Here is a 22,284-nt window from a genome sequence, read left to right on the forward strand (position 1 = left end):
CATAACCTTTTAATTTTATCCTCTTGCTTGCGGGCATGCTGTTTAAGTAAAATGTTCTCATCATGCAAACGCAAAAATCTGTCTTCCAGTTCCTCACGACTGACACGTGACACTGCCTGGCGAGACTTCATTGTCCGTGTTGTTGAAGCTTCTGCAGAAATGCCAAGATAATTAATTGTGAGGTTACTTAAAATAGTCTCTAAAAACTCTTGATATTAATATCACCTCTGATGCACTAATCTTAGATTTTTTCCTTTGGGACCTACAGTTAAGATTGCTTTAGAAAATGCTGTAGTATTGTTTACATCAATTATTTAAGGTGAGAATAAAAATCTTTGCTATTAATACTTTACATACAGTACTAGGAATTTGAACAATAATAGTATCCATTCAAAAATGTATTCAAGTAGCCATTCTTTAAGAATATAAGATGGAATTCTGATTCAATAAAGACTTTCGAATTTACATGCTGAATGTTGTGACAACTAAAAGAGTATCCGAAAGTTATTTTTTTACAAAGGCAAGAGTAAGAGTAATTTGGTAAACATAATATGACTAAGATATTTTTCTGCACTATGGGTGTTCTAGAAAACAAACTATAAAAGTTGTAAGATCAAATCAAAAAAACCCTAAATTTAAAAATTATTATTTAAAAGCTTCACAAATAATTTCTCTATATACTACCTTATATAAATTTTAAGAATGTTTATACTCTTTAGCATGCATATATGATATCTTTTTACAGACGCTTAAATTTGGTATTTTCCATAACATTGTGAAGTAGGTCGATTTTCAACAATTCTCCAATAGAAACAAAGAACAAACTGATAGAGACTAAGGTCCTGTGATAGGTTACCGAGGACAAGAATTGAACTCACAGAGTATCAAAACCCAATAAAGCCCTTTGCACACTTAAAATCTATTTGTATTTTAATACTCGATGCTCCCTGAAAGATCTGCAAAGCAAAGCTTACACATATTTTTTACTTTTAACAATAAAATCTGTGTAGCCAAAAATTAGCTGGGCGTGGTGGCGCACTCCTGTAAACCCAGCTACACAGCGGGCTGAGGCAGGAGGATCGCTTGAACCTGGGAGGCGGAGGTTGCAGTGAGTGGAGATCCTGCCACTGCACTCCAGCTTGGGTGACAGAGTGAGACTTCATCTCAAAAAAAAAAAAAAAAAAATAATAATAATAATAATAATTCTGTGTAGCCAAATTTTATCTTTTTCAATAAACAATACATTGACCACTTTTCTGGTTTTCACAGTGGCCATTTACACTGTTCTGATTAAAAAGTGTATGTAGATTCCTAAATGGAATGTATCTTAAATCCCTAGCCTTCTCAGGCTAGAGGGGATTTCACATTTTCTATGAGCTGTTGATAATTGATACATGCATGACAGCATAGCTGACACGATGGACAAACAAAGATAAACAAAGCTCTCTGTTCTAAATTGTTCTTTAATGTGGTGCTTTTCTTTCTCAATTTGAAAGTGCTTTTTAGCTCTACAGCAACTACTAAGTGATAAAAGGATAAAGAAAACCTTTAATCCATATTAATTTGATAAAAAAGTCACTATCACGTGAGATACTCTACTTAAAAGGCAAAACACTTAAAATATGGCCTTTCCTCCCATATAAAATTTAAACACAAAGAAATGTTTTAATACTGAATGTAATTTAAACCAGGCAATTCGGTTTGGAGGCTTGATACTCTCTATGTAGTTTCTACTGATGTAAGGAATTTCAAAAAGATGATTTATGTTAATTTTTTATCAGAACAGAGGGGGGATTGTACATTTTCTATGAGCTGTTGATAATTGACACATGTAGTAAAATACCATATGTGTTCTAAACTCTCCATCTTTTTGTTTAGTACAATCAAGGACTATATAGTTACTTAAATGGTTTGGGTTGTATGAGTATCAGAAATACTTTAAATTAAAAGTAAAGAAGTCAGTGATCAAAGTTCATAACTGTAATAAATAACAGCTGGCCATACCTTGTAACCCTCCCATTCCAAAGAGGTTTAGACCTGTATCTTTCACAGGCAAGTCTCCTGCAGTCTCATCAGTTGGACCAGACATGGCCTAGCTGTGGAAAAAAGAAAATTCAAATAAACTCTTTCCAAGTTATTACATTAACTATGTAATGGAATGAATCAAACAAAATGAAAAAGGGACTAGAACTTTAATGGGCATCTTATTGTCCATATGTGCTGCTTGGAGAAGATGAAAGCTTCTCTTCTAAAAGTACTACTACATTCAATCATGGAGACAGTGTTCCTTTCAACAGTATATTTCCTACAGTTTGCTTAGGAAATGAGGTAAGATTATCGTTTAAGAAATACCTCCTCTCCATCCCTTTCCTCTCCCCAGCCTCCAAAAGAGAGCAGGTATCTTGGAAAACACTCAGGTCAGGAATTTGATTCAAATGGTTGCTCTATCATTAACGAATTAGTCAAGCCACCTAAACTCTCTGAGTTTCAGTCTCTCAGCTTTAAAAAGGAGAAAATAATACCTATCTCAGAGTTATTCTAATGGTAAATGGGATGAGTAAAGTAAAAGCACTGATCACATGTACCTGGGATGTCAGTATTACTCAAATATTAATTGTCTGCTTGACGCGCAAATGAGTGGGCAGTTCTAAGTTTTGTGAAAGAGGTTTCATTGCATAAATTTACCAACTGGTTTACGTTTTTTTTGTGTGTGTGTGTGTGTGTCTTGCCTTTGTTGCCATGAGGCTTAGGTCCCGCCCAGAGTTCAACTACTTCAACATATAGGCGGTCTAGCTAATTCTGGTATTTTTATAGTTTCTATTCTTTACAGAAATGCACCACAGTAGCTTTATTTTGAATGTGGATACGAGTGGTCCACACAGTATCTAGTATGCAAAAATAAAGGATTTTATATTTTCATTTCAATCTACCTAGTAAGCTAAATGCAAACTGTGAATGAAGATACTCTAAAGGGCAGAGTTCTTAAGCTCTAGAATACTGGTTCTAGAATGTAAAGACCAAGAGAGTAGCAAGCTTCATTGTCTTGTTCACCTCTGTATTCTTTGAGGCTAGCATAAAGCTTGGTGCATTCTGAGAGCAGGCATTCATCAAATAGTTGTTGAGTGAGTGAATGGAGTCCGTGGGGTTTCAGGGTCTGTGAACCCAGAGATGGTTTACCAAATTTTGTATGTATACGTATATATGCGATATCTTTTAAGGAGGGTTCATAACTTTTATTATAACTCACAAATGGTGGAGAACCATTGCATTTTGCTGTTACAGAAACAGCTAACAGACAGATCCTTGGGAGATCATCTACTTCTTTTGGAAGTACTGCTATAGAAAAGGTCAATTTTTAGGATCCTGTTGACACACAGGCCCATGTATGAAAATGATTAGTTTTCCATGACAGAGTTAAGGTCACTTTAAAAATAATGAGAATGATGATGATGATGATGTTGATGGTGTTAACATTCATTGAATGCTTATTATGTGCCAGGTACTGCTCTAAGTGCTCTGTTATAGGAATTAATGAAGTGTCTCACCATATCCATGTGAGGTTGTTACTCAAATGATTACCGCTTTACAAATGAGGAAGGTGAGACACAGATTAGTTAACTCACTGAAGGTAGTAGTTGGAAGTATTAATAGTTGTATCTGGTGATATTTTTGGGTGTCACAACAAGGAAGGGGGATGCTACTGGCATCTAGTGAGTAGAGGCCAGGGATGATGTTAAATATCTTGCAGTGCTTAGGAGACATAATAATGAATTATCCAGCCCAAAATGTTAATAATAGTGTGGAAGCTGAGTAATCCTGCACAATGCTGCAATGCCTCTCCAACACCATCTCATGTTATCCTTCTTTGCTCAGTATGCTTCACCTACATTATTCTTTACTTTCCTCGAACCCCCCACACCCTCGTGTACTCAAGGCCTTTGTATTAGCTGGCTCCTCAATCTCTGGAGTTCAGCTCACTTCCTCAGACAGGCTTTCCCTGACCATCCTGTGTTAGAGTAGTCTTCCTTACATTTCTTCACTGTTTATTTCTTTTCTTTTCTTCTTTTTTTTGAGACAGGGTTTTCCTCTGTTGTCCGGGCTGGCCTGGAATTCATGGGTTCAAGTGATCCTCCCACCTCACCTTCCCAAGTAGCTGGAACTACAGGTGCATGCCACCACGCCTGGCTTGTTTCTCTTTTAGCAACTGTCTCTATCTGAAATTATCAAATAAATTATTGTTTGTCTCCATGAAAAAAGGATAAACATCTTGAGACGGGTATTAGTCTTGTTCACAGCTGTTCAGGAACGGTGCCTGGTACAGGGTGGGAACCAACATTAATATATATTGAATGATTGGCTGGGCGCGGTGGCTCACACCTGTAATCCCAGCACTTTGTGAGGCCGAGACGGGCGGATGACTTAAGCTCAGGAGTTCGAGACCACCCTGGCCAACATGGTGAAACTCCGTCTCTAACTAAAAATACAAAAATTAGCTGGGTGTGATGGCGCACGCCTGCAATCCCAGCTACTCAGGAGGCTGAGGCAGGAGAATCGCTTGAACCCGGGAGGGGGAGGTTGCAGTAAGCTGAGGTCTTACCACTCCACTCCAGCCTGGGCGACAGAGCAAGAACCTGTCACACACATACACACACACACACAAAAGAATAAAGAAAAAATATTTATTTGAATGAATAAATGAATACCAGGCACTGAGATTAAAATGGCAAGCAAAATCCCCGCCTTTATGAAGCTAGCAAGTTATGGAGATAATCAGATGATAAACAAATAACATATAATTAAGCAAACAATAGAACACTCAGGAGTTTTAGGGTCTACCAACCAATTTCTAATCCAGGGCAAATGAGCAAACTGTGTTAGGGACCTACAACTTGCAGGATCTGGATAGAGATGGCAATTAGCAGCATCAACTCTCACCTTCATGGCTGGGATACAACATTTCAAGTTGGTCCTGGATGTGAGGATAAAGGGCGGGCTGTGATTCAGGCCTGAGGATGTGGAGGTGTCTCGGGCTCGGTTGCTTTCACGCGAGCAGAACTCCAGGGCCAACTCCAGGGCCTTCTCCAGACCGCAGAGCGGACCCTAGGACCCTGGCCCGCGCTGCAGTGGGGAGGGTCCGCAACCTCCACCCACCCCCATGCTCCCGCATCCTCCCGAGTACTCACCGCTCCACTGGCCCTGCAGCTAGCTACCGTTGCTATAGCGCCGACAGCGTGGCGGGCGGCTGGCCGAGAGGAGCACGGGAGAAACATGGTAGGCACCCGTTGCCTCCTGGGAAATGTAGTTCTCCTTGGACTCCAGCCTGTTTGCTCGCGGTGTAGCGGACTACGCTCTTCCAGCTGTCGGACCTGGGAAATTCTCCTGTTCTAAATCCCGAGGCGCTCGCGGGCGTCGCCGCGGTGCATTCTGGGAGTTGTAGTTTTTTCCACTGTGAGGGAGAATGGCTCCGGACGGGAGCAGGACGCTGAGAGAACTACATGCAGGAGGCGGGGTCCAGGGCGAGGGGATCTACGCAGCTTGCGGTGGCGAAGGCGGCTTTAGTGGCAGCATGAAGCGCACCCCGACCGCCGAGGAACGAGAGCGCGAAGCTAAGGTATGTGGGGCTCCCGGGGCTTGGGGATCTTCGTGCGCTGTGAGCTAGGATCAGGGAACCGGAAGGGCTTGGTTTGATGGCGAGCGGATGCACGGTGTTAAGCTAAGGGATGACAGGGCCTTGTCAGCAAGGGACCTGGAGACATTGGAGGGGGTGTTACAAATTCCTCTTCAGGATGCAGACCGAGTCTTGTTGGATCGGCTCAAAAATGAGAAGCAGGATACCTGTTTCCTTGTCCTTTCTCTGCACCTATTCCTTGGTTAAATTTGTAGCCAGCTCTGTGCCTCAGTTTACCGGGTTCTCAGGTGACTGTGATCATACCAGCTGTGCTTTCTTATAATGGGCTCTGAGGACTGAGATCGGCTTAGATGAAATATCTGTGCGGTCAGCTGTGTTTCTTTGGAACAATTGTCTCAGTGACCGGCTGATAACAGTTTGTGTCTTTCAGCCCTGTGGATATGAATCTTCAACTACATTGCTCCTCTCTACCTGTGGTGTTCAGTTTCCGGTAGTTGCCATTCCATGGGATGACCATAATAATGGCAACAGCGATTTTAAAAAGTATTTACTGTCGGTCAGGGACTGAGTTAGGTGCATAATATTTAAATTATTTCATATCATTGTCACAGCAGATTACAAGGTAGGTATTATACAGATGGAGTATAAACAACAGCCCTGCTTCACAGATGAAGAACTGAGACTCAGAAGCATTGAGTGTTTTCCTTTCTCTCATTCTCAATGTCAGATCCTGTTGATTTGTCTACGTGTATTGGGAATCCGTCCACTTTTTTTTCCCACCTCCACTACCTTGGACCAAGCTACCATTGTCTTTTTAATGGATTGTTGGAATAGCCTCTTGATTGGCCTATACTCAGTCTACACCCTAACTTAACTCTTCTTCCACCTTCTCTCCCTTCCCCTAACTACCATTCTCTTCTGCACACCATAGAGTAAGATCTTCATGAAATGCAAATCTAATTATGTCCCTTTCCTTTCTCCTTACTCTGCCAACCACCTGTTTAAAAATATTCCATGGCTTTCTGTTGCTCTTAGGATAAAGACAAAACTTCACATTGCCTACAAGATCCTGCGTGGTGTGGACCCTACCTGCTTTCACAACCCCATTGGACATGACACTCTGCTGTCTGCCTCCCAGTCACTTTGGCCTCTTAAAAGTCACTCTTTTTCCTGTACTTCATCTGGCTTCAGGGCCTTTGCACGCGTTATTTGCTGCCTACTATATGTTAGGCAAATATTGGCAGTGAATATCAGTGTTAAATAACATAGACACAGTTCTTGCTTTCATAGAATTTCATCTTACAAGTGAGTCTGTTTTAGGGCAATGCACCTAAGGATTTAAAATTTAAAATATGCTCTATATTGACTTGAGTTATCGCAGTATTTCATAAGGGACTGGAAGTTTTCATGCTTGAGTCTGCAAATGATGTGGACAATATGCTAAAGATAAGCACAAAGAAGGTGACTCTTCTGCTTTAGTCTACACAGTGCAAAGAAACAAATGTCGCCTCATGGTGTTGTGCACGATGTCTTTCTCATCTTTCAGGTTTATTTTTAAAGTAATTCATTTATTCTGTGAAGATTTATTGAGCACCTATTATTTGCCATACGTTGGGATTATAATTTTGGCTAAAATAGAATCCCTGCACGAAAGGAGCTCTTACTCTATTGAAACCATAACTGTTGCCTGTGAGGTAGTTATTAGTGTCATCTATATTTTAGAGATGTAGAAATTGAGACTTACAGGTAAATCGTGACTTGCTCAAGGCCACTTGGTTGCTAAGTGGAACTAGCCCTCTGAGCCAGGTCTTCTGACTCCAAATTCAAGGCTTTTTCCATTTTCTGCTTGTGCAACATGTTGAATTAGTAGAGCAAGTTGTCTCCCTTTTTTCTTTAACAAATTTGCTCCTCATTTAAAATTTGTTTGCTTAATATTATTGGTAGAACAAAGTATAAGTAGTTGTTTTAAATCTTAAATGTAAAATGTCCAATGGCTCATGGAATTATTTTCTCTTTTTCTAATCAATTTTATTGAGGTATAATTTACATACAGTCATTTGCAACCATTTTTTGTGTACAATTTGATGCCTTTTGACAAATGTATATACCTGCAAAACCACCACAATGGGAATAGCAAACATTTCTCTCCTTCTCAGTTCCCTCTCGTTAATTTGTGGTCTCCCCCTCCACCTCGGCCCCAAGCAACCACTGATATGTTTTTTGTTTCTGTAGATGCATCTGTATTTTCTAGATTTCATATAAATGGAAGCATACAGTGTATACTTTTGGGTCTTTTTTTTCATTCAGCGTAATTATTATTATTTTTTTTAAATAGAGATGGTGTCTTGCTATGTTGCCCACGCTGGTCTGGAACCGCTGGGCTGAAGCTATCCTCCTGCCTCTGCTACCCAAAGTGTTGGGATTATAGGCGTGAGCCACTGGGCCTGGTCAGCATAATGATTCTGAGATTAATCCATGGTGTTGTATGTATCAATAGTTTGTTCCTTTTTATTGCAGATTAGTGGCCCACTGTATGGAGATACCACATGTTGTTTATTCATTCACTTGTTGCTGGACCTTAGGATTGTTTCTGGTTTTGGACCCTTATGAAAAAGGCTGCTTTGACCATTCATGTATGAGTCTTTCCATTTTCATTTCTGTCAAAAAAAGCTGCTATGACCATTCATGTAAGAGTCTTTCCGTTTTCATTTCTGTCGGGTAATGCCCAGGAGTAGAATTGCTTAGTTATAGGGGAGTTCTTTGTTTAACCTTATGAAGAAATTGCCAGTTTTCCAAAGTGATTTGGCATTTGTTTTAGTTTCCTATGGCTGCTGCAACAAGTTACCACAAACTTGGAGGCTTAAAACAACAGAAATTTATTCTCTTTCAGTCCTGGAGATGAGGCATTGAAATTAAGGTGTCAACAGGGCTATACTCCCTTTGAAGGACTCTAGGGGAAACTCCTTCCTTGCCTCTTCCAGCTTCTAGTGGTCCCTGGTGTTCCTTGGCTTGTGGTAGCATCACTTCATAACTTCTCTGCTTCCATCTTCACATGGCCTTCTTCCCTCTGTTTCTGTGTCTCAAATCTCTCTCTCTCCTTTCTCTTAAAAGGATGCCCATTATTGGTTAGGACCCATCCTAAATCCAGGATGATCTTGAGGTCCTTAAGAGCCTCAACTTAATTACATTTGCAAGGACACTTTTTCCAAATAACGTCACATTCACACGTGCTGGGTTTCTGGATTTGGACATACCTTTTTGGGGGACAATATTCAAATACACTGCACCCTTTTACATTCCTACCAACTGTTGGTAGGAACGTAAAATGAGAGTTCTACTTGTTTCATATCCTTGCAATGCTTGTCAGTCTTTTACATTTTAACCATTCTAGTAGGTGTGCAGTGATATTTGTGATTTTAATTTGCATTTCAGTGATGTCTAATGATATTGCATATCTCTCTTTTTATAAATCTTTATTGAGGTATAATTTATATACCGTAAAATCCACCTGTTTTCAGTGTAGGACTCAATGGTTGGTAGCATATTTGCAGAGTTGTGTGACTATCACCACAGTCTTATTTTAGAACAGTTCCCTTCCAGAAGAAACTGTATTCATTTGCAGTTATTTCCCAATTCTACTTCATCCCTAGGGAACCATGAATCTACTCTGTTCTTCAGATTTGCCTTTTCTGGACATTTTTGCATAGATGGACTCATACAATATGTGGTCTTTTATATTCAGCTTCTTTCACCCAGGATGTTTTTGAGGTTCATCCATGTTACAGCATGTATTGGTACTTTGTTCCTTTTTATTACACAGTAGATAGAATTCCAGTGTCGGGCCGAGCGCAATCGCTCATGCCTGTAATCCCAGCACTTTGGGAGGCCAAGGCAGGTGGATCACCTGAGGTCAGGATAACTTAGATCAAGACCAGCTTGGCCAGCATGGTGAAACCCTGTCTCTACTAAAAATACAAAAATTAGCCAGGAGTGGTGGCACATGCTTGTAATTCTAGCTACTCAGGAGGCCGAGGCATGAGAGTCACCTAACCTGGCAGGCAGAGGTTGCAGAGAGCCCAGATTGTGCCACTGCATTCCAGCCTGGGTGACAGAGTGAGACTCTGTCTCAAAAAAAAAAAAAAAAGAATTCCAGTGTCAGGATATACCATGTTTTGTTTATCTCTTCGCCAGTTGATGGACATTTGATTTGTTTCTACATTTTGACTATTATGAAAAATGCTACTGTGAACATTTGCACCCTAGTTTTTGTGTGGATGCGTTTTCATTCCTCCTGGGTAGATACCTAGGAGTGGAATTACTGGTCATATGGTAAATCTATGTTTAAAATTTTAAGAAACTGACAAACTGTTTACTTGTGTGGTTACACCATTTTACATTCCCCACTAGCCATTTTGAGGGTTACAATTTTGTCACATCCTTGTTAACACTTGTTATTGTCTGTCTTTTCTATTGGAGCTATCATAGTGGGTGAGAAGTGGTATCTCATTGTGGTTTGATTTGCATTTCTCTGATGGATAATAATGTTATGCATCTTCGCATGTGCTTATTGGACATGTATATATCTTCTTTTACGAAGTATCTGTTCAAAATCTTTGCCTATTTTTTTGTTGGATTGTTTGTGTTCCTATTATTAAGTTTTATGAGTTCTTTATATTTTCTAGATACAAATCCTTTGTTTACTATGTGTGTTGCAAATGTTATCTTCCATTCATCTAGGTTACTTAATAGTTTTTAAGAAAGGTCCAATTTATCAATGTTTATTTTTATGATTCGTGCTTTTTGTGTCATATCTATGCAATCTTTATCCCAAAGTCACAAAGATTTCTTGTTTGCTTTTCAAATTAAACTTTGTCATCTCCATAATGGGTACTTAGTTTTTATTTTTCTTTTCTCTTTGAAGTAACTTAGATCATAGTTTCTTCCTTGTGATTGCTTATGCTATAGACTTTTATGCTGTTTCTAAGTCTGGAGGGTGAATAAGAAGGTTGGACCAAATAGCTTCCTATGATTAACATTTATCTGACTTGTGTTCAGCATATGAGAGTACTATATGGTATTCATGCATTTTTAAAATGAACTTTTCTTATAAGGCATATAGTAGAATAGTCCAGATTAGTATTTGATGGTTTGAGATAGAACCATGGTGTCTACTATTTCCTTACTATTGGGATAGGGGATTCATACCCTCTGCCTCAGTTTCTCCAGTCATAAATGAGGTTAAGCATAGCTGCTTCCGTGGGTTGGTGTGAGGACCCAGTGTGATTAGGTCTAGCTGCTATCCCAGGAATAGAGTAGCATGCCTTTGATTGAGTTTGGTGGCTTCAGGGTTCCTCTGCTAGGGTGGGGCTGGCCCTATGCATTTTTTCTCAGATGTTATAATTTATTATTTTGAATGATTTAAAACTTATTGAAGAGCAAGAGCAGAATCTAGAGCTCCCATAGACCTGTTGTCCGTATTCACAGGTTAATATCTTGCTGTGTTCACTTGATTGCTCTCTCTCTCTTGCCATATATATCCATATGAACAATTATTTTTTTTAATGAACCATTACTCTTTACCTCTAAATAGTTCAGCATATATTTCCTAAGAACATGGACATTCTCTTACATACGAATATAAACACAGTCAGTTGTTAATTTCAGAAAAAGTTAACGTTGATATAATGCCATTATTTCATCCAAAGTCCATATTCAAATTTTGCTAATTGTCCTAATAATGAATTTTATAGCATTTTTTCCTGGTCCAGGTTTCATCTGGATTGCATATTGCCTTTCATTGTCAGGTCCCTTTGGTCCCTTCTCCTTTAATCTGGTGTCCTTTCGTGTCCTTTAAATTGGTTCCTCATCCTTTTTCTTTCAAGACATTGACATTTGTGATGTGTGCAGGCTATTTTTTATTTATTTATTTAGTACAGTGGCCTTGCATTCTTATTTGTCTTATGTTTCCTTATGATTGGATTCCGATTTGGCTTTTTTTTTTTTTTTTTTTTTGAGATGGAGTCTCACTCTGTTGCCCAGGCTGGAGTGCAGTGGCGCGATCTCGGCTCGCTGCAACCTCCGCCTCCCGGGTTCAAGGGATTCTTCTGCCTCAGCCTCTCGAGTAACTGGGACTACAGACACATGCCACCACACGCAGCTAATTTTTGTGTTTTTAGTAGAGACGGGGTTTCACCATGTTGGCCAGGCTAGTCTTGAACTCCTGATGTATTAATCCACCCACCTCAGCCTCCTAAAGTGTTGGAATTACAGGCATGAGCCACCGTGCCTGGCCCAGATTTTACATTTTTGCATGTATATTTTTGAGGAAAGATGGGACCTCTAGAGGTCACATATTTATAATCCACATACGCATCCTGGCTGTAGGTAAATTTCGGCCCAAACAAACTGAAAGTTGTTTCAGAATTATTTTCTAATATTTAAAAATTGAGGGATTTTGCATAAACATCTGGGTGTCTGACTCTCTTGAAAAACTAGAGTATCTGGTAACACTGGGCATGCATTTTCCTAACTAGAATTGAATAGTGGCTTCCCTTTTAGGCAGGAAATACGCTTTCCATTTTTCTGTCATCCAGTTTTGCCCCTTCAGTTACAAAATAGTGGTGTAGTATGGGGCCTTAGACACAGACTCTTGAAATTGAATTCAGCTCCCTCATTTACTTGAGCAAGCAGTTTAACTTCTCTGAGCCTCCGTTTCCTCATCTATCAAATTGGAGTGATATGGTTCTGGTAGGAATTGAGATATTATATAGCACATAAAACATTGCTGGCATACAGTAAAAATAAACATTGTGGCTGGGTGCGGTGGCTCAAGCCTGTAATCCCAGCACTTTGGGAGGCCGAGACGGGCAGATCACGAGGTCAGGAGATCGAGACCATCCTGGCTAACATGGTGAAACCCCGTCTCTACTAAAAAATACAAAAAACTAGCTGGGCGTGGTGGCAGGCGTCTGTAGTCCCAGCTACTCGGGAGGCTGAGGCAGGAGAATGGCGTGAACCCGGGAGGCGGAGCTTGCAGTGAGCTGAGATGGCGCCACTGCACTCCAGCCTGGGCAACAGAGCGAGACTCCATCTCAAAAAAAAATAATAATAAAATAAATAAATAAAAAATAAACATTGTTATTATCACCATCTTCTTATCATCATCATCATCATCATCATCACCATCATAACCACCACCTGCACTACTGCCTATCTGACCCCAGTAGGTATATATTCTGTATATATATATATGTGTGTGTGTGTATTCTGATCCCAGGACATTTATTCTGTAAACTTATGTTGAGTGTCTCGTCAAGTGGATTTTCTCAACTGGGGTTCCATTAACTTATTTCCCATGCAGCCAGAATGGTACTAGTTTTGTACCACCTTTCAGAAAATTGAGAATATAGTCACTCAAACCATTTTCTACATTCTGTGGTTCAGATAAGGAACCTGATTAAGTGTTGAGCAGTGTACTCAGCACCAGGGTAAAGATGGCAGACACAGTCCCATGAAACTGGCTGGCTGTCCATGGAAGGTAAATAAGTACCAACAGTAGAGTGGTGAGTTTTATCACGGGAGGACATGGTAGCAAAGAGGATCTAACATGGCCTAGTAGTCATGGAATTCCTTCCTTAGAAGATCTGTTTAAAGGTGTATCCTTATGAGAGGCCTGGGATTCCTTACGGGGTTTATCAGAAACATTAAAACTGTGTCATTAGTCATAGAATAAAAAGCTATGAATGTTGAATTCCAAGTTAGCTTCAAAGACTCTTATGCTGGCTTAGGTTAGATCATCTTTTAAACTATTAAAAATAGAACTAGTTTAAGTTTATTAAGGAAACGGTTATATACCTAAGAACATTTAATAGTTTTGTTTGAGTCATGTACATTTTTATCAGTGAAGGAAAATATCCAGAATATATAACCTGCCATTTTAAGTAACATGATTTAAAAACTCTTCTGCTTTTGGTGATCAACTTTACATGATAAGGTTTTATCAACTTTACATGATAAGGTTTATTGAGTTATAAAACTAATAACTTGGCCAAATGCAGTGGCTCATACCTGTAATCCCAGTGCTTTGTGAGGCCAAGGTGGAGGAGGCTCACTTGAGACCAGGAGTTGGAGGTTACAGTGAACTGTGATTGTGCCACTGCACTCCAGCCTGGACAACAGAGTGAGACCCCATCTCTAAATAATAATAACAATAACTCAACAAAAGAAAGTTTGCTATTTATGTTTATACTGACTGGGTATTTTTACCTTATTTTGCATTTCAAATTTGGCGTTTTATTGAGGTCCTGAGAATGTTCTTTTGGAGTCTACTTTTATTATGGGACATTCTAGATTATGTCACCAGTTTATCTAAACTGGACATTAAATATAAGATGGTTTTGGTGTTAGGCCAAAGACCAGGGGACTTGAAAAATGAAAACCTCACCTGACAGATTCTACTCTGTTTGTTTTCCTTCTTCCCAAAATCCATTATTATTTTTTGTTTAATCTCTTCTTCAATATATGGGTAAGCCTTTAATCACTGTTTTGGAGGTTCAGTTGACTTCTGTAAATAGAAGAAGAGTTAGTGTATTTGATCATAATTTCCAAACCACTTTAAATATTGTAACTTACTTGAAAATTAACCAGCTAAACTACCAAGTAACAGTGAATTCTTGTTACTTTCTGTTATTTCCAGGCCTGTTTCCTAACCCTCCTGGTATTGGTTTTGAAAACTAAATTAGCCATTCAAAAAAAAAAAAAAAGTCTTAGACACTTTGAGCAAACAGTAGCTTCCTTGAAGATAGCATTTGTGTCTAATTCATCTTTTCATCTCTCCGTTGTACCTGGCAGGATGTCTTCCACAAAGGAGACATTAATAAGTATCTGGTGAAGAAAGATTAAATGATTGAGAGCGGCCAGCATCTGCTATGTGATACATGTGACCCTTCATAATTATGATTCTGGATCCTTGGCTGCTGATGAGATTTATTGTGGCTGAGTTTAGCGATACAGATTTTGGCATGTAGATGATAGTCTCCAAAAACGTAGAGATATGTTTTTATTTTCAGTTTTGTCATTCACCATTTTATCTCTAGCCCTTAAGATTTTGCCAGACACATGGTCTATTCCATACTTGTAAAATAATGAATGAATTCCCAAGAGCATCACTTGTTATTGGTCAGTAGACTTTCTAATAGTGAGAGATGGAACCACAATTTGAGAGAAATAATGGAAAATGGTTAATATCTTATGAATTTTAAGTTACTTAATTTATCATAGATGTGGGCATCAATTTTGAGAAACAGGACTCCTCTGTTCAACACATACTTCAGCAACTATTGACACTTGTTTTCAAGTATTCTCTTCCAATTTTAAAATGCCAGTTCACCTTTCAGATTTGGAGTATTTTGTTGTTGTTAGTTTATTATGGTAGATTTCTTGCTAAAGTTATATTTAAAGTGTGACTTCCTAACTTTTAGAGGAGGGGAACTTTTGTTAAGATGGTCCTTTTGGAACCTTAATGAAAAAACACACCTTAGAGAAGGTGAATTTAGAGTTCTGCTAAGCACATTCATTTAATCTTCTATTATAAACTGATTTTGTAATATTTTATAAAATTGTCTCACTGGTTGATTTCACAATATAAACTGGGAGGATTCTTAAGATTCCTTGGGTTGGGTTAGAACAGGTTCAAGAGATGAAGATTTGTGTTGATAAGGGCTTGTTTCCAAACTTTTGTCCTTGGCATGCTGTTTGTTAAGCCATCACATGTTTGAAAGTTAAACCTTGAATTGATGCTATGGTTTGCATTTTAAAAAATGTATTTTATTATGGTGAGAATACAACATAAGATCTACTCTCTTACCACATTTTTAAGTGTACAATAAAGAATTGTAAACTGTAGGTACAATGTTGGATAGCAGATCTCTGGCACTGATTCATCTTGTATAATTGAAACTTTATGCCACTTGATTAGCTCTTTCCCATCCTTCCAGCCCTGGTAATCACCTTTCTACTCTCTGATTCTATGAGTTTGACTCTTAGGCGTGCATTTTTGTTTTTGCTATAAGCATCTGTCCTGTTGCTATGCCGATCATTTATTTACTCTGTAGTTTTGGAAATGACCTGCTTCCAAAGTGACCATGCGTCTCCTTATGTTAAAAAACTGCCATATGGATAAAGGGCAGTTAAGACCTTTACAACTGGTAGAAACCAAGTAGAAAATTCAGTTTGAAGGACCAAATTATGTTGCAGCTGCTCTGAGGAGGAGATTTGTTGCCAGAGCATGAGTGTTTTCATAATTGTTTGTGATCAGAAAATTCAGAGCTCTGATTTCTGCATTAGCCCTAAGTCTGCCCTTTGGCACCTTCATTTAGTGACTGGATCATTCAAGGCTGAGCCTCAAGGGCCAGCATTTCTCCAGTAATAATATAAAATGGGCTGATGTTGCAACCTTAACTCACTCTGCTGAATTGGGCATGATTAAAGTCTCAAGGCTGCATTAATATGGATTTTCTATTTCTATGTACAGCAGTCTGTTATCTCACTATTTTCCAGTTTGCCATTTTTTGAAAACAAAGATGGAAAATTCTGCTGATGAATTTTTTTTTTTTTTTATCTGTCAGCACAACAGCATTTTTTTGGCTTAAGAATATGAGAATAGCACCGGGCAAATGAATGCAAACATTACAGTTTATGTGGACTCTAGCCTGTTGTCATGTCAATCTTGTTATTTAGGTAAATAGTGTGCAATTTTTCGCCGAATCAGCAGCCAATATGCTGCGAGCCATTTTTGTTTTAGTTCCATTATTGGCTGGTAACACTATTAATGAGACAATAATTGGGAAATAGTAGTCATTGTTCTCATAAAACACGATCCTTGTGTTGGAACCACAGCCAGGCAGAGGAGTTGCATATGCAGACTGCAAGGGAGGAAAGGATGAGTAGCCAGTGTTCCCAGCTTTTAAAATCATCAGACCCCTGCTGCTTAAATTGCCCCAGCTGTTAATGCTGGAACCATTACAGTAATGGACTCAGCAAATGAAGGAGAACGAAGACACGCACACTTTATTACCAGAGGGGCAATTTTCTCTTCATGTGTAATAGCAGCGGTGCCTCATATTGATCAGACCATCAAGATACTAATCCTCTGTAAAATTACTTGTTATAACTGAAAATGTGTTAATCCAAATCAGTCTGTGTCCTGACTGTCTACTTACTATTGAATACAGACTATTAGATGCTTTATTTTTCATGATTTAAAGGCTCTGCCCTGAAAATGGTTGCCTTTTCCCTTGCAACACTGAGTGCTTAATCTTAGCTATATAGCCCAGGGTTGTCTTTTTGTTTTAAACAGAACATCACCCACTTAATTAAGGAGTGAGTGTCTGTCTTGCTGTCTGAGTTATGCTGGTGTTTTATGTTCCTCTGGATTTATTAAGCATCTTGTTTTACATTCAGTCTGTGGTTTGTGCTGTAAATAAAAATAGGCCCATCTTGCACATATTAGAAATTTGCAGGTAGCAAATGTCAATAAGTACCAGGGACTTGGATTTATACTTCAGGCACCAGGTTGTGGTTTGTCGATTGAACCCACAGGCAGGATGCATCCTGGTGTCTTCTGTGGAGGAGATGTGTTTTTGCATTGTTGTCTGAGAAAGTTTATGTTTATTTCTGCATCCTTGGTTCGGTAGATTGCTTTTTAGACAATGAGGCATATCCGCTCCCCCTCTTATGTCCTGTGAGAAATGACTACAGCTAAACATTATTATGAGAAGACCCATTAAAAACTGATTTCTGTCTTCCTGAATATTTGGAATTTTGGGAACTTTGTAAAATTTCCATTTTTTTCATTATAATCTCTTTCTACATACCTTATATGTTTATTTGTATATAGACTCAGATGCCCTCTTGGCAGTATATTTATTCTAATATGTTGTTACAGCTCAAAGCATTTGTGTGACATTCTCTGTAGAGTTCATTCAGAAATACTTAATTGGCACCCTTTGTGTACCAGGACTTGGATTACAGGCTGGAGACTTGAGGATGACTAAAATATAATCTTTGCCATTGAGGACCTCAGTTTAGGAGGAAGACAGGCATGTAAACAAATAATTATAACAATGCAGTATAGTAAATACTAGTCTACTGTGAATGTGTACTTCTTGGGAGCATGGGCGTAGTAGTAAAATCAGCCTCACTGGTTTTTCTTGCTGTGTTATCAAAGGCAGAGTTCTGACATCCACTTTGCGACTTGTTTCTGAATGACTTGTAGCTGTTTGAAAGAAATATCTTCCTTCCTCACTGGAGACACGTTTACTACCCTAGGGGGATAGTCAAAGGAAAGATTTCCAAAAATGTTTTGATCAATGACCACATCTTTGGATATGTATAGAGTTTCCCAAGGAGGCTACTTGAAAGGAGATAGTGCTTATGTTGTTTATGTTCTGGCATTTATGTTATAAATCAGTCTTAATGCTTTAGAGTACAGTTTATGAGGAGAAACGGTAGCCTGTGGTGGTTAAGAACATGGATTCCTTTCGCTCTGCTATTTACTGGCTGAGTGATCTTGGGCAAGTCACCTAATCTCCTTGAGCCTCAACCTTCATCTGTAAAATGGGGATCATAATAGTTGTGAAGATTAAATGATTTAATATATGTAAAGCATTTAGAATATTGTTGGGGTAAGTGCTGTATAAGGTTAGTTATTATTACTATGCATGTGACTATTAAAATAATGAAATTATTTTTCATGTGCAGCTTATGAAAGTCAGCTTCGTAAAAATAGAACCACACTGTATATATAAGTATATGGTATATGAGATAGAGAAGCATTTCTTAAATTTCTTAATGAATTTTTTTTCTGATTACATAATAATTTTTTATTTTAGAAAAACTAACAAATACGGAAAAATATGAGGCAGAAAAAAGTCTCATAATTCTTCAGAGATAAATACTGTTTACAAAGATGTATTTTAAACAAAAATTAGAATGATAATGTGTATATTTTTTACACTGCTTTTTTTACCATCCAGTATATAATGAATATTTTTTCATATAATTCCAATTGTATAGTATTTTATCATATGGATTTTTTTTCCATTCTATCATAGGTTATCCTTTAGTGAACATTCTTGTACATAAATCTCTGCAAGTCTTTGGAATGTTTCATAGGATAAATTAAATGGACAATTGTATGGGCTAACTTTTGTTAAGATTTTTGCTTCTCATTGTCAAGTTGCTACCAGGGAGGTAATGCCAGTTTCCAATTTAAGAAGCAATATGTGAGAGTGCTTATTGGTACATCCACTGTAACACCAGGAATTATCAGAAAACAAAAATATTTGCCAATTTGGAGGAGAAGTGGGAACTTGTGGAGGTAATTTGTATTTTCCTAATTATTATATTTGGTTGAATTTCCTCCCAGCATTTATATTGGCAAAATATAGTTCTTTTGTGATTTGTTTATTCATATAGGCTTTGTTCATTTCGCTAACGTGTTTGTCTTTTCTTACTGATTTGGAAACATATTTTGTAGATTAGGGATGTTATTTACTAATCATGTGATTGAAAGAATTTTCCAGTTTGTTTATTGCCTGACTATATTTTTGTTATTCAGAAGTTTTCCTTCATTTATAATTAGAAAAACATTTTCCCCCTCAGTATTAGATTAACAGTCATTTACATTGTTCTTCTGGTTATTAATATTTTATATATTTTTTTCATATAATTGTTAAAATGTGTCTAGAATTTGTTGGTGTTATGGTATGGAGTAATGTGGAAATTTTTCTTCCCTAAGGCCGATCAGATATTGCTGCTTGCATTTACTGACTTATCTTTTACGTACTGATTTGAATGCTTAAATAATCAGATCTGCTTTTTATCCTGTTTGTTTTTACTTTGATACATCATTTTAATTGCCATAGTTTTATAATATCTTTCTATATTTGGCAGCATAAGGCCCCTATAATTAGTCTTTACTTTCAAAAATTCCGTGGCTCATCTCTTGCATTGAGAAGACAACCTAAATTTTTTCCCAGGTAAATTTAAAAATCACTTTGTCAAGGTCCTCCATGTGCCCTGCCAGTCTGTTGGTATTTTAATTGTTATTGCATTAAAAATATACATTAATCTGGAAATAACTGAAATATTTATGGTAAATGATTTTTCTCATTCAGTAATTATCTGTCTCTACATTTATTTAAGTTTTATGATCTTCAGAAAGTTTTATAATTTTGTTTAGTTACGTGGGTATTTTATATTTTTGATTACTATTTTTTGGTTACTATTGCAAATGGGATATTTAAAAATTGTGTTTTTTAAATGATACTTAAGAAGGTTTTTTATGTGTGTGCTATTTTTGTATTTGGCCACAATACAGAATGCGTCCTTGTCATTCTAATATTTTTGGATGATTTTCTTGGGTTTTCTGGATATATACGAGGTAGATCATCTAATTATCTGCAAATATAATTTGTTTTTTCCTCTTTCAGTAATTATACTCTCCTCTCTTTTTTTTCTTCTATTATTACCTTGTCTAGAACCTCCAGTCGGTAGCAGTTATAGCAGATAGTCATGTCTTCGACAGTTATACTTTGAGATTCTAATATTAAGTAAAGTGGTAGTTGTTGGCAGTTGTCTTTGATTCTTACTTTTTTTTTTTTTTCAGGGGCTGAGGTTGAATTTTAATGAATTTTAGCAACATTTTTTGGATATCTGTTTAGATGGTAGTATCTTTACTTCTCCTGGTAAAATGTAATTTATTAGACTTTCTAATTATGGTTCCTTGGGATAAAGCCTACTTGGTTGTATTATGTAGGTCTTTTAATATATTGCTGAATTCAACTTTTTAGTATTTCAATTAGGAAAGTAAGATGGGTCAGTACAGCGATTCTTATGGAAACTGCAGAGTGGTACTCCAGGGGTTGAGGGTACATCAGAATCTTTGAATGGGTCCTGTATAACATACGTGTTGAACATAATTCAAGCTACAGTTTGTAAAGCCTAATAAAGCATTTTTGGCTGATGGGGATAAGATCACAGTAGAAGAAGGTAAAGTGAGTAAAAATACTGAGAAACTCCTTTGTGTGCTTTCTTTTTGTCAAATTTGGTATCGTATTATGCTAGTGTCGTAAAATGACTTGCAGAATTTTCCTCCTCTTTCTCTGCTTGGGAGCCATTTACAAAGCATCAGGATTATTTGCCTGTTGGGAGTTTGAACTTTACTTCTTCTTTTTCTTTTTTTTTGAGCAGAGTCTTGCTGTGTCACCCAGGCTGTAGTCTTGGCTTACTGCAACCTCTGCCTCCCAGGCTCAAGCAGTTCTCCTGCTTCAGCCCCTTGAGTAGGTGGGATTGCAGGCATGCACCACCACGCCTGGCTATTGTCTATTTAGTTTAATTCTTGAGTAAATTTTTGTCATTATATCTTAGCAGGGCAGAGTTTTATAGTTATTGATATGGCATTGAACATAACATTCTCTGGTTTACTAGGATAGAATTGTGTATAGTTTTATAATTTTAAAAATTTCATATTCACTTTTTCCATCTTCTTTTAAATTATAACTTTGTATATTCATGTCTTCTCTTTAAAAATTGACTGTATTTGGTGGTAGTCTTTTTTTTTTTTTTTTAAACAAGCTCTTGAATTTGTTTATGCTCTAATTCATTAATTTCTACCTTTGTTTTTATTGCTTTCTTTGTCCTGCATTGCCTAAGCTGCTTTTGGCAACATCTTGAGATGAATGCTTACTTAGTTCATTTTTATTCTTTTTTGTTTAATATGGAAAGTATTTCAAAATCTTGAAGTAGTTTTCTCTTTTCTGTTTCTGTATCAATTTGTGCATGTTTTTGTAGCACTTATTCAGTATTCTAATGAGTTTTTTCATTTTCTTTCTCATACTTTATGTATACAGACTGTATTTTATTTTTCTTTGTACCCCAATGTCCACAGAGTTTTGAACACAATAGGCACTGAACTAATGTTTCTTGAATGAATACCATGAATACCCCCATTTCACTCCACACAAGTAGTAAGTAGCCTGCTATAGTTAGTGGAAGTTTAGTCCTCCAGCTACCAGTGCACATCACTGGTAGCTGGAGGGCTAAACTTGGAGTCTCACATATGCCACTTACTAGGCATTACCTTGTATGAATCCTCCAATCTCTGTGATGTTTCATCTGTAAAATGGGGATAATAACTCTCTTCCCTGCTTCATCTGAGATGTCATCAATAAGATAATAAATGTAAAAGAACTTTGAATACTAACAATGTTATGTAGATGTAAATATGATTTAAAATAGGTTTTTAGCATTCTTATCTCATCTACCACTTCTCCCCCTCTCCACCATGTAGAAATTATCAAGTTCTTAGGAACAGAAACTTATTTTTAAGTAGACAATATTGTACATATTCATGGAGTACATAGTGATGTTTTGATACATATCGTGTATAGTGATCAGATCAGATCAGCATAATTAGCATATTCATCATCTCATTTATTATTTCTTTGTGTTAGAAACACAGAAACTTAAAAAGATGTATATATATGTGTGTGTGTGTGTGTGTGTGTATATATATATATATATCTGTGTCTTCTGAAGTATCTAGCACAGAACTTTGTTGACAGATATACAGTAAATGTTTGTCGATTGAATGT

General features: G+C 37.5%; 2 protein-coding genes across 6 annotated transcripts in view; one reads left to right on the plus strand and one right to left on the minus strand.

Moving 5' to 3' along the window:
- Positions 1–5,319, minus strand: part of RPGRIP1L (RPGRIP1 like) — a 96,366-nt gene extending 91,047 nt beyond the window's left edge. For 2 of the 4 annotated variants that reach the window (XM_031934436.1, XM_023209952.2), the window contains exons 1-3: positions 5,184–5,284; positions 2,005–2,096; positions 7–151 (exon numbers count right to left, since the gene is read on the minus strand). In XM_031934436.1, the coding sequence (XP_031790296.1) occupies positions 7–151; positions 2,005–2,089 (230 nt within the window). In that variant the 5' untranslated portion in view covers positions 2,090–2,096; positions 5,184–5,284. Of the gene's footprint in view, positions 1–6; positions 152–2,004; positions 2,097–4,935; positions 5,007–5,183 lie in introns of all 4 variants that reach the window. The other 2 variants (XM_026456850.1, XM_023209951.1) reach the window with 2 other exon arrangements.
- Positions 5,320–5,331: 12 nt separating this feature from the next.
- The window catches only part of FTO (FTO alpha-ketoglutarate dependent dioxygenase), a 416,623-nt gene continuing 399,670 nt past the window's right edge, over positions 5,332–22,284 (plus strand). Inside the window, exon 1 of one of the 2 annotated variants that reach the window (XM_023209953.3) lies at positions 5,332–5,611. In XM_023209953.3, coding sequence (XP_023065721.2) covers positions 5,459–5,611 — 153 coding nt within the window. In that variant the 5' untranslated portion in view covers positions 5,332–5,458. The remainder of the gene's footprint in view (positions 5,612–22,284) is intronic. The other variant, XM_023209954.2, reaches the window with a different exon arrangement.

The sequence above is a fragment of the Piliocolobus tephrosceles genome, chromosome 17, assembly GCF_002776525.5.
Source record: "Piliocolobus tephrosceles isolate RC106 chromosome 17, ASM277652v3, whole genome shotgun sequence".
Taxonomy (NCBI): domain Eukaryota; kingdom Metazoa; phylum Chordata; class Mammalia; order Primates; family Cercopithecidae; genus Piliocolobus; species Piliocolobus tephrosceles.